The sequence below is a fragment of the Dermochelys coriacea genome, chromosome 16 (assembly GCF_009764565.3).
Source record: "Dermochelys coriacea isolate rDerCor1 chromosome 16, rDerCor1.pri.v4, whole genome shotgun sequence".
In the NCBI taxonomy this organism is placed as follows: Eukaryota; Metazoa; Chordata; order Testudines; family Dermochelyidae; genus Dermochelys; species Dermochelys coriacea.
Genome location: NC_050083.1, coordinates 15,288,716 through 15,303,975, shown reverse-complemented (window position 1 = coordinate 15,303,975; position 15,260 = coordinate 15,288,716). Strand labels below are relative to the sequence as shown.

The 15,260-nt window shown below is 42.3% G+C and overlaps 1 protein-coding gene across 8 annotated transcripts in view; it reads right to left on the bottom strand.

Annotated features, from left to right (window-relative positions):
* PRRC2B (proline rich coiled-coil 2B) overlaps window positions 1–15,260 on the bottom strand; it is a 69,151-nt gene that overhangs the window by 39,649 nt on the left and 14,242 nt on the right. For all 8 annotated transcript variants that reach the window (XM_038374450.2, XM_043499060.1, XM_043499061.1 and 5 more), the window contains exons 2-11: window positions 10,965–11,132; window positions 8,901–9,078; window positions 8,196–8,298; window positions 7,158–7,230; window positions 4,188–4,331; window positions 3,247–3,488; window positions 2,625–2,746; window positions 1,975–2,117; window positions 1,215–1,305; window positions 298–490 (exon numbers count right to left, since the gene is read on the bottom strand). In XM_038374450.2, the coding sequence (XP_038230378.1) occupies window positions 298–490; window positions 1,215–1,305; window positions 1,975–2,117; window positions 2,625–2,746; window positions 3,247–3,488; window positions 4,188–4,331; window positions 7,158–7,230; window positions 8,196–8,298; window positions 8,901–9,078; window positions 10,965–11,079 (1,404 nt within the window). In that variant the 5' untranslated portion in view covers window positions 11,080–11,132. The remainder of the gene's footprint in view (window positions 1–297; window positions 491–1,214; window positions 1,306–1,974; window positions 2,118–2,624; window positions 2,747–3,246; window positions 3,489–4,187; window positions 4,332–7,157; window positions 7,231–8,195; window positions 8,299–8,900; window positions 9,079–10,964; window positions 11,133–15,260) is intronic.

Below are 15,260 nucleotides of genomic sequence, written 5' to 3'. Positions count from 1 at the left end.
TAGCTGAGAGTATCTCCATGATCCCATTTGGTTCAGTCTTAAATTTGGTTCAGTCCAAATGATTAGAAGCAGAGTTTGTAGGCTCAAAAGAATATCCTCTCCCAGTCTTCCGGGCAGTTCTGATGTTATGATTAGCTGCTCAATAATTACTCATGCTTTACTCAGATTTCATTTTGTCACAATGGGTACTTCAAGCTAGACTGCTGTTGGTATAATTCAACATGGTTTCGGAAGCAGAGTAATTTGTTACATCAAGCGTCCTGTCAGCACAAGCCAATCTGTGCAAGTTCAACATACCTGATATTCTGATGCAGGGGTCCAGCCATTCAGCTTCCTTGTAGACTGCTGGGGGCCTTGCACCTTGAGGACGGACCGAGACAAACCAACTGGGTCACCCCAGTTCTTTCCTTCTTCCAGGGTGTGTTTAATATCTGCACTGTCTGCAGAGCTCAGGGACAGCTGTCGCTGCCTTCTGGGGTCCCAGCTGTTCCTGTTGTATAAATGTCATTGATATTATCATTTCCAAATCAGCTCAAAACACATTTTCAACTCATTCATCAAGTCATAAGAAGGCTTGTTATACAAGCTACAATACAATGGAAAGTAGGACTAGAGAATCTAACAACAAAAATACTTGACACGTATATTAGGCTTTTCATCCATAGATCTCAAAACACTTTGTAAAGATGTGTAAGTATTAACGCCACCATTTTACAGATGGAAGAAATGAGGTACACAAAGATGAAGTAACTTGCCCAAGGTCACAAAGCTGGTCAATGGCATACCAAGGAACAGAATACAGGTCTCCTGGGACCCAGTCACGTGCCACAAAGCTGTCCAAATGTAGATTTTGAAAAGTGGAATCCATGAGGTTATACCATAAGTTGAGGGGGGCGTTAAGCCTTTGCTCTTGATGATTAGAACAAATTTTAAGTAGCTCATGATAATTTTTACACATTGAAACAGAAACCAGAGGTATGAATGCAGCATCAATGGAATCTCAGACAGACACCTCTTACCATTTAAAAAAGAAAAGGAGTACTTGTGGCACCTTAGAGACTAACAAATTTATTTGAGCATAAGCTTTCATGAGCTACAGCTCACTTCATCGGAGCTTATGCTCAGATAAATTTGTTAGTCTCTAAGGTGCCACAAGTACTCCTTTTCTTTTTGCAAATACAGACTAACACGGCTGCTACTCTGAAACCTCTTACCATTTCTGTCTTCCATCTTTAAGAGCTTCTTCCTCTTCCTCATCTTCGCTAAACTTCAGTTTCTCGGAGTAATCCACTTCATCGTGTATGCCTATGGTGGTGGGAGTGAAGAAAGGATACATCAAAGGAAAGAAAGAGGGCCCTATAACAAACTGAAAAGCATCTTGAGCTGCACCGCTCTATAGGCATAAACCAGACGCAATTTAGAAAAACTGAGTGTCCAAGCACAGTACCATTATCAGGACTACTGAAAATAAGCAGCGTAGGTCTTGACCACACATCTCCATAGCAGGGCAGATTTCAGAAGACTGGCAGCATGCATTACAGACAGGGAGGAAGCAAACTGAGATGAAGCATCCTGTGCATGAGATCATACATAGCTAGACTTCAACTGCATGCACGGAGATGATGGGACTCTCAGGATTTGGGGCAAACTTTGACTCAGTCTCTTCCCAGAAGGGAAGATCAGCTCCAGCTTCTCCCTTTCTGTTCCATGGCGTTATCAAGCTTGTGAATCCTCAGATCCAGTTCCTTGAGTACAGCATGATGGGAGGACCTGAAGGATCTATTGTACTATCATTTACACCACTAGTAGCTGCCAGATTGCATAGAACACTCTCCTCTTTTGTGTGGAGGGCGGGGGAGCATGGGAATGAGCTACCAGAATAGTGTCTTTGGGGACGGAGGGATTAGCAATTCATTCTCTTCACTCCCTGGGTGGTTACCGTTTGCTTGAAGCAAGAGGATAATGGCACTTTACCTGCCCAACCATCATCTGCATCAGTGTCAAGTTCATCCAGCTCCTTCAAGTTTTCTGCATTGATAATGGTGGGCCGGGGAGCCCGCTCTCCTTGCTGCCGAACTGGACGAGCTGGGCGAGATACCCCAGGTCTATTCTCTTTTCTATATGGTGAGACAAAAAGATATTGCTGTTAAAAGAGAAGGATGAAAAGTGCAGGGAATCTATATGCCTTCAGTTTATAACAATGCACCAGTTTAAGCTACATTGTGTGTTATATGCTTACACAGCGAGCCTACAAACAACTATTATTGCCCTTTAAATCTTCCCTCCCCTCCCCTCATTGTTTATTATGGAGCCTCCAATAGCCCCTCCCTGAAGCCTATAGGTCACAGACACCATCCTTATGACCTAGAATTGGACAGGATTCCTTTTGAGGTTCTTCTGCTCCTTGAACGATGTGCAGGATTCCCTCACCTTCTAGAAGCTCAGCTTCCTGCCTTTGTAACACTTCCTGACCCTGCTGCAGAGGAAGCAAAACACTGAGGCTTTATGTGAAGCCAGGCATACAGCTTTATCCACCAGGCTCATTCATAAGATTCTTGCAAAAGATAAGGAACTTATCCTATATTAATTTTCCTCTGCAAGTTAGTCAGTTCTGGAGGCCTTACCCATCTTGGTCATTCATCTGGTATTGTCTGAAAGGGACACGGGGCTCAAGGCGAAGCTGAGGAAGGGGGTAAGACCCACGGTCCAGTGATCCAGGGACCTCAGATGACTGCTGTGGACACATCTGAAACAGAACAATGATAAACATTGTGTTTTTTCTTTGCCAAGAAAAAAAATATCCAAACTATATTACAAGGGCCTTTTAGTGCTGGGGTGGGGAAGGGAGGGAGAACATTTCAGATCTATCTGATTGGCAGGCTTGGTGTCATCTTGGACACCATCCTTTATGGTGCCAGTTGAGAGGTAATGAGTCTTTTCAGCAGGCATGGACATTTCTTTCTGAATGGAGGGGATCAGCGTTGCATTACTGTTGGCTACTGAGGACAAATGACAGAGAAATCTACAAGATGGGAACGGAAAGACAAATAAGGGAAGAGATCCCAGCTGTCCCAGAGCAATACCTGGGAGGGGAGGGTCTAGAAATTTAGTGCCTCTGCTAGCAGAATCAGACATAACATTTCCCCCCCACACACACTATTAATTCCTTTGGGTGGGAACGGTGACATCCTACAATCAGCGAGAAACAGACGTGCGCACAGAGCTTGTGGGAGCGGCGGGACTTACAAAAGCAGGTAGCATGTCATGGTACGTAGGCGGATGATAAGCATTTCCCATGAACTGCGAAGCCCCTTTACGGATAGGCTGAGCCGGGCGGAGAGCGGGCTCCTTAGGATCACTGGCACTCGCTGAGGAGGGGGCTCCATCTCCTGTGCTAGAGGTCTTGCTGCCCGGCTCAGGAGGGGAGGCGGTCAGAGATGTGGCAGAGGTAATGTTCCTCCCACCGCCCTCCCTCCAACTTGTGACATCTGAAAATGAAATAATACATGTGTGAGAGTGTGTGGGGGCACATGTAGACGTCATCAAGCAAAGCGTTTCCAGGCCCAGAATGACCTGGTGGCTTAGTAATTAAAGTCAGAGGAGAGAAAGAACAGATCAAGGAACAATGAAAAATGTACAGACATTTCATAGAAGAGACTGGTAGCATCCACTGTTACTAAGGAATTGCCGCAGCAGCGGCTGTGCAAGCTTACACATGCACATGCACCTAGCTGTCAATGTTCCCAAATAATGACCTACACCATCTCTGCTATCCCAATAGTGGGTATTTCCTATCAAAAGTACTGCTACAGTTACGTGATAGTTTGCGCTAGGGACAAATGTTCATTAGAGAACAGAACTGACACAACCAAACATATTACATTTGCGTCCCATGGCCAACATAACCGTCTTCCCTCACACAAAGAGCAATTTTAAAGTCATTATTAGGCAGATGACAGTAAATATTCAGCTGTCTGTCCTGCAGAATTCAGGTACCCAATTTCAGCCCCAAGATTCTGCCGTTATTTGCTGAGCCAAGCAAACCATAGAGGCTTGTAGGACTGACAGACAACATGGGAGAGGAAGCATTTGAAACTACTGCAGACTGGCCTGATGGCCATTTCTCCAAAGTGATCTAAAGGGTTGTGGCTGGCTGGCAGGAAAGCAATATGCTGCCATTAACTTACTCTGCGGGCGGAGGCTTGGTCCTGGCCCATACGACAGATCTAAGGCGCCCTTTTCTTTGCCAACCTTGTCCTGCTCGCCAGCTGCTTTCAGCGTCGGAAATTCCTCGGGAGAGAAGGATAACAGTCGGCTTGAGGCCCTTGAACCTGTCAAGGAAATAAGAGCACAACTCAGACAGAATAAGGCTTTTTTGCCCTGCAACAGCCCTGCCTTGTTTGTGATCACCTAGAAACCAACCATAGCATAAAAACGTTTCTTGAGAAAATCTCGGTTTCTAGCACAAACACAAATTATTGCCTGTCTCAGCATTTGTTAACTAATTAATGACATGCCTGGCTGTGGCTAACATGACAACACACGTCCATACTGAAGTACCTAGCCACTATTAAGGCATGGGTTTCATTTAAATTGCTGTGTTCAACAAAACTAATTAAAGTTCTGCAGCTCCCTGATTATTTTTGTACAGTATGTTCATTCACACTGAACTGGAAATGAAAATGCAGCAAGCTCACTTCTGAATATAAATGTTGAGTGCTTCATAGCATTTCTGAATCCTCCAACTTTTATTATTTGTCCACTGCAGAATTATGTTGTTACGCTCCCTGCAATGTTCTCTGTGAGAAGTTATAAATAAGCATCAAGTGTTACAATGTGGTACATATACTGCCCTCCTTCATAGCATTAAGATACAGATCACTGACCAAATCTGCCCAGCTTCAGTTGCTCTTCCTGGAGAGTTACCCTGCTGAGTTTCTAGCTATCATAAAATGCAACTCTAAGATGGCTTTTTGTTTGTTATAAAGATGCAACGGTGAGTAGAAAGCAGTGCACCCCAGTTCATCCGAAACCCATTCGCAAAATTACACTGCATAGAAGAAAACTGCCAGCATTACAACCATACACAATATTAAAAAACACTTAATCAGAAAGTCATTTTGCAACTAACGCACAGAAATCCTGTTGAGTAGTGTGTGCTTTGTTTTGATAACTGTTTCCTTGCACTAACGGGGCACAGTCCAAATAAAAAGTCCACTTCAAAATTGTGTTACAAATCCCACCTGTGTTTATTAAACACACCGGAAGACCTTTGCCATTTCTGCTCTGAAGAGTGAAGCAGAATTGGCCTGTTTAGTCAGTTTCACTTTCTGGAGCTTGTACATTAATTCAGTGCTGTTGTGTTCATGTTTCCAATAAAGGAGAGGATTTGTCAATTAAAAAAAAAAAAACACCCAAAACCAATAAAAAAAGCCAAAACAAAATCCACCCTACCATTTTCTTTACAATTTCTTTGAAAATTAGTTTGAAGAAAACATTTCTATCACTTTTTGTAAAAGCACAAAAAACATTTACAGACTACCAAAATTTAGCGCATAACCTATTTTAACAGTGTCCCTTTAAATTCTGGAGAGACTGTTTTAAAAAATGGTACTTTGTAATATGTTAATAAATTTTGTTTCACAGCATAGGATCTTGCATGGTCAAAATCGTGGTTCTTCATCCCATAGTTGAGAATCGTTTCCCAGTTAAAAAAGTTAGTACTATACATAGCATTTCCAAACAAACATTTGGCAAAAGTTATCAGTCTTAAAATGTACAACATGGGCTACAACTGAAACATTTATAGTACCAGAGCCTAGCTGTACTGCATTATTGCACCGATCTGTCTGAATAGTGGGAATTCTAATAGCATGAACAGCTAAGGTTGACTAGCATCTTTCAGGACAGATTTACATTATGACTCGGCAAGGGGAGTGGGGAAGCAAGCTTTTCCCAAACAGATAATGCTGCACAACAGAAGGATTATTTGTGTGCCAGTATCAACGGCATGGAGCCTAATTCCCCAGCATGCACTGCACTGGGATAATTGCAATGCAGTGTTAACATCCTTCCCTGAAGATTCCTTTAGACAGGAAATACATACAGTTTCTGCATTCAAACCCCAATTCATAACACACATACCATATTACAGTACAGCAGATTTACAAAATTCTCCCCTTCCCCCAATACTTCAACAAAAATGACATCTTTAAGGAAGACACAATAACTAAAATAAATGAGCAAATGCGCAAAGATCTCAATCCTTGTTGTTAATACTGGAAACTGCTGCTTTAACTAGACTGTAAATGCAATTGCTCAAAGCATTTGCAGAACAGGTGCAGAGGACAAGATGACCTAATAAGTCTTTGCAGCCTGATTTCTATGATTCAATTATCCTCTAAATAAGCTCTTCTTAGCCTTGCATGTAGCTCCTTCCACAGGTTTAAGTACTGTATCTTAACAATGGCCTGATCTACACTGAGTTCTCAAAGGACATTAGCACTTTCTTAGAGGGCATTGTTTGACCACAGTTCTCCAGGAGATGCTAATTTGGCCCACAGATTTAAAACCTACCCTACATGGGGTCCATATGGCAACAATCTCAGAAAAAGTGGCAATTAAAAAAAGATACAAAGGTTAAATACATATTTGTGCTGGTAGTCACTTTAGGCAAGTGTAAGCTTCTGCTTTGATGACTGAGGTTTGAGACAGCTTTCATAAGCTTGTTACATCCATTTTTGCATTCTAAATCTATTTAATTCTTTAGACACTTCCTGCAATTTTATTTGAAGAGCTAGTGGCTCCTGGTCTGTTAAAAACTCAGTGCCCCGGGCCTACTGCTATTCTTTCTGAGCCTTAAATATCAATATTCATGGCAACTACAACCTACATCTTGTATAAAAACAGCCACACTCCCAATCAAACTGAGATGTCAATTTAAGAAGTTAATTTTTCTGCTCAAAATGTTACCTTGGTTTCAGGATCCTCAGTCAAGCAGAAGCCATTAGCAGCCTAGACAGTAATGACCTCATTGCAAGTTTACCTAGGTCTACACAAGCCCTTAGACTGGGAGTGCATCATGGAAGAGACCTCATCTTGTGTGTTAATAAAGCAGTGTGCATGTACATTGCTCCATTATTCATAATCATACTCACCACCTTCTTGTCCTGCTGGCTTTCCATTCAGCTGTGCCCATGACTTTGGTCCACCTGGCACTGAATTTGTACTCTGAAAAAAGAAAAAGATCAGGAGACCCTCGTGAAAGTTCCTCACCTTCTGGGTGAAAGTAAAACAAGACAATGCTATCGTGATCAGATCTCTCTATCATCCAGATGTTACTAGATCCTGCTAGTGCCCCAACCGAGACCGCCACCTCTTCCTCTCTGCAACTCCCCCACTCCAATCTATCCAAAATGCTGCAGTTAAAATCTTCTTCCTCGCTCCGATCCTGACATCTCCTGCTTTGGATACTTTCACTGGCTTCCCCATCCATTTCTTCTGCCTGTTCCCAGTCTGTTCCTCTGCCAAAGTCTCCCTTCTCTGCCACTTTTCCCACACATTCTTCCACTCATTTTTCAGCCGCCTTCTAAGCCAAATCTTATGCTTGGAAGACTTTCACTCTCTCATATACACCCAACCACCTCTCTTCTCCTGCCCTGACTTTCCAAAAATCTCACAGGTTTGGAATTTTTAGCTACAATAGAAGCTTAAATTCTGCAGCTATAGATGGGTTAGGTCAGAACGTTCATTGGCGGGGGAAACGTCTCACTTGTCAGGGGATTTTTCAGGCCCTGAGACTCATTGTTTGTCACGCGCAACCAAATCACTTCTTATCAAGTGAAACCTTTCGCTGGAAGTAGCAACTGGATCTGTTCTCACCTAACTACCTTTAAATGAGAACCAAAATAAAGTGCCTTAACAAATGCAAATCAAGTTCCTTATATTTCAGCCATTTTCCCTAGATTTCAGCTAAACACTTCCTACAGATTTGTAAGGTATATAGGAATATGCCTAGACTGATAATTTAACAGCAGCAGAACATTCCAGAGGCATAGTAACTTGGAGTCAAGATAGACTATTGTTAACAAAATTGATTATTTGGGAGCTGCTCTCTGAACTATGATCGGTCAATCTTTAGGCTGCATGGGCCTTGGGAAAATTGAGGAGAAGTCGTCAGTGCCACTTGCACCTACCTCCTGACTGATTGACTGTGTCGGCTTCTGTAAATTGGAGACAGATTTCTGCAAACCCTGCTGCGGCAGCGACTCCTGCAGCTGTGCAGCCGTCACACTGGAACTGGGAAAGGACAACAGAACAACTGAGATTAGGTGGGATAAAGGAGACAATCAACTCTAGCAATACAGGTTTCAGAGTAGTAGCCATGTTAGTCTGTATTCGCAAAAAGAAAAGGAGGACTTGGGGCACCTTAGAGACTAACAAATTTATTTGACCATAAGCTTTCGTGAGCTACAGCTCACGCATCCGATGAAGTGAGCTGTAGCTCACGAAAGCTTATGGTCAAATAAATTTGTTAGTCTCTAAGGTGCCACAAGTACTCCTTTTCTTCTAGCAATACAGTGGCCCCTCATATGAAGCTTGTGCACTGGCTCAGTACTGATTCAGAGTGCTTCCTGCTGAAAGAAATGAAAAGAGAGCCCTCAAAATCTGTGGATATCCACGGACCATATTTGCGGATCACAGATCAGATTCAGATACAAATTTTATAATACGCGCAAGGCTTGGTGGATCTAGTAGTCCAACAGTATTTTTAAATCTACATGGTAACCAATCCCACCTGGGGACAGGTCACTAGTAAAGCCCAAAGAGAATGCTCAGCATGACCGAGTATAATTTGTTGCTTCTTTAAGAGGGTTTAGCATAAGAATTGCTCCACTTGCCTCTTTTGGTCTGGCTGATCCTGCTTGTTTGCCCATCCTGTACCGTCCTTGGGTACTATAATGATGTTGGGGTCGTTTCCTTTGTTCTCAGACTTCAAGCTTGGCAAGTTTGCAGGAGGTGGCATGCGCCGGGCAGCAGCAACTTTCCCAAGACTCTGTAAGCCATGTCTAGGAATAACTGGTGAGAGGGACAACAAGTCATTAAGGGCTAGATTCTGCCACCCTCATTTACTTCAATCAGTGCCTTACCCCTCAAATAGTCCCATTGGGATGAATAGAAGTAAGGTACTGCTTAATAAGAGTAAAATCAGATCCTAACCTGCAGAATCACACTGCAACAGCCATGCTAATATGCACTTCTATAATATTAGTACTTCATATTTATTTAGATTCTCTCCTCCAAAAGAACCACTGCAATGCTGTCACCTCTGTCACGGACTGACAATCAGCTGACACATAACCCAAACACAACAGTGGGAAGACAGGAGATATTGGCCAAGGACAGAGGCAAAAACCTTCCTCTTATGGAAAAGGTGTCCTGGGATTGTTAGTAACCATGCAGAACAGACAAGGCCATGGGTTTTATTTAAAGCTCTAGCCCAAAACCTCACCTAGAAAACCACATAAAACATCAAGTTTATCTTCTCCAGCAGGAAGAAGGGCTCAGTTAACTTTGCTGGGACTGAACCTGTCTTTCTGTTGGATCTCACAGTGTTTTCAAACAGTGCATTATGTCTCATCACCTATAATCTGGTAGGTAAATAGAATTATCATCTCCATTTCACAGCTAGGTAAAGAGAGACATTGAGTGGTTTGTCCAAGGCCACACATCTGTAGCACTAGAAATAGAATCCAGCAGTCCTGGATCCAAGTCCCCTCTGCTCTAACCACTAGACCTAGTTTACCAGGTTGAAATAATCTTCCTTCTGTCTACTCTTCCATCCCACACTGAGTTCAGAATAAACCCATCCTATTAGTTTCAGTTTTCTGACCTCAATATCCCCACTTCTGGTATGTTTTCACTGCAGAAGTCACCTGGGCTCCTAACCCAGCTCCAATCCACACAAAAAAACCTCTGGTCATAGTTTAGTTTGGTTTACATCCTGGCTAGCTGTCCTGGGGCATACACTAAAACCTGAGTGAGGCTTTTAATCAAACTGGTAATCTGTTCAATTTGCAGTGAGGACACAGGCTAACCTGCTTGAGTGCTGATAGTCCCCCAATGCCTTCCCACAATTCCCCCATATGCCCAAAGAACCGATAAGTTCTCCCACAACTAACTGGGAAAGAACCATAAAAATACCAGACTGGATGAGACCTCAAGAGGTCATCTAGTCCAGTCCCCTGTGCGCAGGCAGGATTAAGTATACCCAGACCACCCTTGACAGGTGTTTGTCGAACCTGTTCTTAAAAACCTCCAATGACAGGGACTCCGCAACTTCCCTTGGTAAACTATTCTTGTACTTAACCATCATTAGAGTTAGAAAGTTTTTCCTAATATCTAATTTAAATCTCCCTTGATGCATATTAAGCCAGTTATTTTGTGTCCTACCTTCAGGGGACATGAAGAGCAATTTATCACCATCCTCTTTAAAACAGCACTTAACAAATGTGAAGATCATCATCAGGTCCCTCTTCAGTCTTCTTTACTCAAGACTAAACATGCCAAGATATTTTTAACCTTTCCTCATAGGTCAGGTTTTCTATACCTTTTATCACTTTTGTTGCTCTTTTCTGGACTTTCCCTCTTTGTTCACATCTTTTTTAAAATGTGGTACACAAAACTGGACAAAATACTCTAGCTGAGGCTTGACCAGCGCTGAGTAGAGCGGGACAATTGCCTCCTATATCTTACATGCAACAGAGTGCAGCAGTTTACTGTAGCAAAGAACCAAGGGTAGCAACATACACAGGTGAGTGTAGCACCAGGGAGGACATATTAACTCAAGTTTGGCTTTGTAGTGTGGCTGCTCACACCCAGGTGCCAGTCAACTGAGTTAACACTGCAGTAAAGACACATCCTGCAAGAGAAACATTGACTAGCTTGTCTCTGGCATTTCTTACCTGTAGTTCTGATAGCTTCTATTGACTTTCCTTTATACTTATCAAACAGGCTGAGAGTCGAGTACTTGCTTTTCCCATCCTTTCCCTTGGTTATTTGCCCCAAACGATCGGACATTGCGATGAAATGTCATCTAGTAAGGAAATTTCTGTGCGCCGCTTCTGATCTGCCTTTTAATGAGAGAGAGTCGGGAAAAAAGCATCAAACCAATTATTTATCCTTTGATAAGTGAAAATACAAAATATCCAACATGATAGCAGCTAGGACTCAGTGGGAAACAAGATAAACTATGACACTTTAATCTCTCACTTTTAGTTACGTCTGGGAGAATTCTGCGCAATGCAGAATTTTAAAGAAATTCACGTTGTACGTGCAGAATTCCCTTTTCCCCATAGAAATGGGCTGCTGGGGGGAGGGAGAAGGAGCTAGAGAGTTCCTGGCACCTGCAGTTCCAAGCTTGCCCTGAGGGAAGGAGAGGGTGGTACACAGGAAATTCTGTGCAAGCCTGGGACTGAGCATCAGGCTGTTTCTCCTTCTGGATCCCTGGGCTCGGGTGTCTGGGGAAGGGGGGGCCCTGTGGTTGGGCTCTGGGGAGGAGGGGGTTCAAGTGTTTTGGCCGGGAGGGACCCCACGGGGGGGAGGGGTTGTGGGTGTCTGCCCCCCCATGCTGGGCTCAGGGCTGGGGGGGGTGCGGGGGAGAAAGGTGGCAGAGAAACAGGAACTGGGTTGTCACAGGGGTTTCTTTAACTCTCCACTCCTGGGGGAAATTGTGTGCGTCTGTGTATTGTTACAGACATACTTGCGGACAGGTATTTTGAAATAAATTACCACAATAATTGAAACTGGTGTGAATATGTAGTGTTATTTTGACAACTAAAATTTGCAGAATTTTAAAATATTGTGCGCAGCATTTTAAATTTTTCGGCGCAGAATGCCCCCAGGAGTATACAGTGCAAGCTTTTGGGCTTCAAGAGAATTTATTACAAAAGGTTTAAGGATATCAGTTGAACACCACTGAAAGGACATGAGGAATAAGCATCATAACTGAAAGTTCAAATCCTTACGGAAGATTTAGAAAACTCTGTAAGCAACTCTAAATACATTCAAGTTCATGAAATTTTTTTTGAAGTAAAAAGGTGATTTTTGCATCAAAATAAACACATGAGTAATTATTAAGATAAAGATACACAACTCCAGGAACACACTTTTCCTACAATGCACATGTGCCCAGTGACCACCCCTTGACAATGTAACTTCATTTATTTAAACAGTCACATTCTGAAAGAGATTAACTACTTATGGTAGAAGAACATCAAAGGAGACAATCAAGAGTGAAACCCTCCCTTAAAAATGAAGTCTACTACTTTAGAAGTGTCCTAAGTATCAGAACTACTAAAAAAACCCAACGAAAAAGTTAGACAAGGTGAGTGAGGTAGTATCTTTTATTAGACCAACTTCTATTGGTGAGAGAGAGAAGCTTTCAACAGAAGTTGGTCCAATAAAAGATATTTCTCTCTGCATTTGAAATATCTATTTAGCTTAGTGAGAATCATAAAATGTAAGAGATCAAAAAGGTTCATTAGATCAAGTCTATCATTTGCCAGGGAAGGATGTTGTACCCAGAAAACCAGGCTAGCGGATGTTAGTGATGTTGTCAGACTAATTTTAGGCCACAAATTGAGGTTTTGCAAAAAGAAACAGATTTTGAAAAGTTAAGCTAGACCCTTAGGTTTAATAAAATTTAAGATCAGTGAAGTAATCTTTAAAACTGACACTAAAAATAAGCCAAATATCTAGTGAAAACAGGCTTAGTTTCTTTTCTTTTGGATTTAAAATGTTCCTCTACAGTATTTGGAACTTTTAATGTTGCAGCTTTGTTCTAGTGCACGAGAGACTAGTGAAAATCATTAGAGACTGCTGATTTGACAGAAATATATTAGGTTACATTGTCAAGGCTGAGTTCAGAGTTCAAATTAAACAAATAGCATCAATTATGTAAAGTACATATATAATTTTAATATTTTGTTCTAATAATTTAAAGTGGGACTACAGAGAAAATGCAGTTATAATGAGCTTTCAGAGCTGACAGAATAATTGACAAACTGTCATTTTATATGCATTTTAAAGAGTCAAAACCCATTTCTCTTGAGCCATTTTTATACCAGCCCCTGATGTCTGAGTATCCTCCTTCCTAGCCAGCAGATGGAGACAGGGGAATTTGAAGAGGTGCCAATCCATGGTAATTTTAAATTGATTCTTCCAAAGCAATAATTGCCACTAAAACTAATTAACTACAGTTTGGAACCAAAACACAAAATATAACAAATCTGGCAAACAACAACTCAGGTGGAAGGGTTAGTATGGAAAAGCTGATCATAAACACAGTTACTGGATAAAAATGTTAACTTTCTCATTATTGTAGCCGTGTTAGTCCCAGGATATTAGAGACACAAGGCGGGTGAAATAATCACTAGTTCTGAAAGAGACTAGCCTCTGACCACAGGCAACAACTTCCACTAGTAATCCCTTATCAAACATTATTTCTAGGTAAGAGGATAAATTCACCACATATTACATACAAAATAAGCATAGGCCACACACACTGGACACAACCAGTTTGATACTGTGCTGCCATTTACCTCTAGGCTAACAAAGCATACCTAACAGCAGCAGCCAGGAAGCAAATTTGTGACCAATAAAACTGGCATTACAGGCTGAATGACAGTGCTGCCAGGTTTAAATCCTAGGCTGGAGCTTTGGACTCAGCACACTTAGTCTCAAGAAGGTGGGAAGAATACCACTCAGCAACAACTTCCACTGGCTGATCAAGGAATAATGACATGCTCTGAAAGGAGTCCCATGCAGTCCTCACAGACAGACTGATGGGGCTGCAGGGTGGGGCCTTGCAAAGAAAATGAGGCTTAAAGACAATCTTGGGACACGTTCTTCTTTGGCATAGCAGGCACATCTTTGACACCTTCTCTGGTTCAATATTTTCTCAGACGTTCATCTTTTGCCAAAGAAAACAATGGTCCCTCCCTTATTTCCACAGTATTTTATTAGTAGGACAGGCATGAAAGAGGAAAGGGGAATTGTGTCCTGATTAGTGTAGAGGGCAATATGGTGCTGGACTGAGGATAATTTTTTCTGTTTGCTCTGGCAGACCTGTAGGGAGCCCTGTGACTGGAGAAGAATAAGAGGTGATGCTGTAAATCGGGACTGTGGTGCACTGGCAATGCTTTGTGGGACCCCGAGACTATTTTAGCAGGTGTGTTGGAGATCGAGGTGTATTAAAACAGAACCCTCTGAGGTGGAAGTCTTCTAAACACTTGTCTACTCTGCCATTTAGTATCATTCCTTCACTTTAATGAGAGCAATAACCTTTTTCAAACCCATTTAGAATTTTAAAATAGTGGGGGGGGGGGATATTAGCTGGTTTGGGAGTTGACTGCTTAACAGAAAAACCCTGCGTTCCTGAAAGTCAGCATGCAAACAGATATCAAGGTAGATCTGCCAAAGAGAAACCCTAGCAACGAGTTATGTAACTGAGTCTTAGCTGCCTCTTGATCACATCTCGTATCATTAAAAAGGATGAAGGAGGAACAAACAACCACTTCAAAGCAGAAAACTTAGGGGCATGCTAGGAAAAGCCTGTTGTCAAGCCTTATGGAGCAACCACAGTCAGAATCTCGACAAGTGACATTTACAGAATACTTTGTACTTACTGTAACGACTTTCAGCTGAGATCTCAAATCAACCTTTGCAAAGTGCTAAGTATCATTAACTCTGGTTTCAGAGTAGCAGCCGTGTTAGTCTGTATCCGCAAAAAGAAAAAGGAGTACTTGTGGCACCTTAGAGACTAACAAATTTATTTGAGCATAAGCTTTCATGAGCTACAGCTCACTTCATCAGATGCAACCAGAACAGAAGATAGGGCCCAGAGTGGTGAAAGGACTTAACCAAGATAACACAGCGAGCCAATGGCAGAACTGGGAACAGAATCCCATTCTCCTGACATCCAGACCTTTGCTGTAACCACTGACCACACTACCTCCCCTCTTACTGTAAGTGACCCTGCTACAGGACAGCTGCTGATCTGAACAAAACTGACAGGCATTTCATCTAAGACTGAAGACAAACACCGACCCTCAGACCTTAAGGTCTGTGCAAAGGCCATAGAAACTGAGTATTTTTGCCCACCTACCCTGCTAAATTCTTCTTCTGGTTCTGCTCAGCCAGCTGGGTCCTCTTTGGAAAGAGTGCACCTGCCTGTAACTCCAAAAGCTACCTTGAGACAA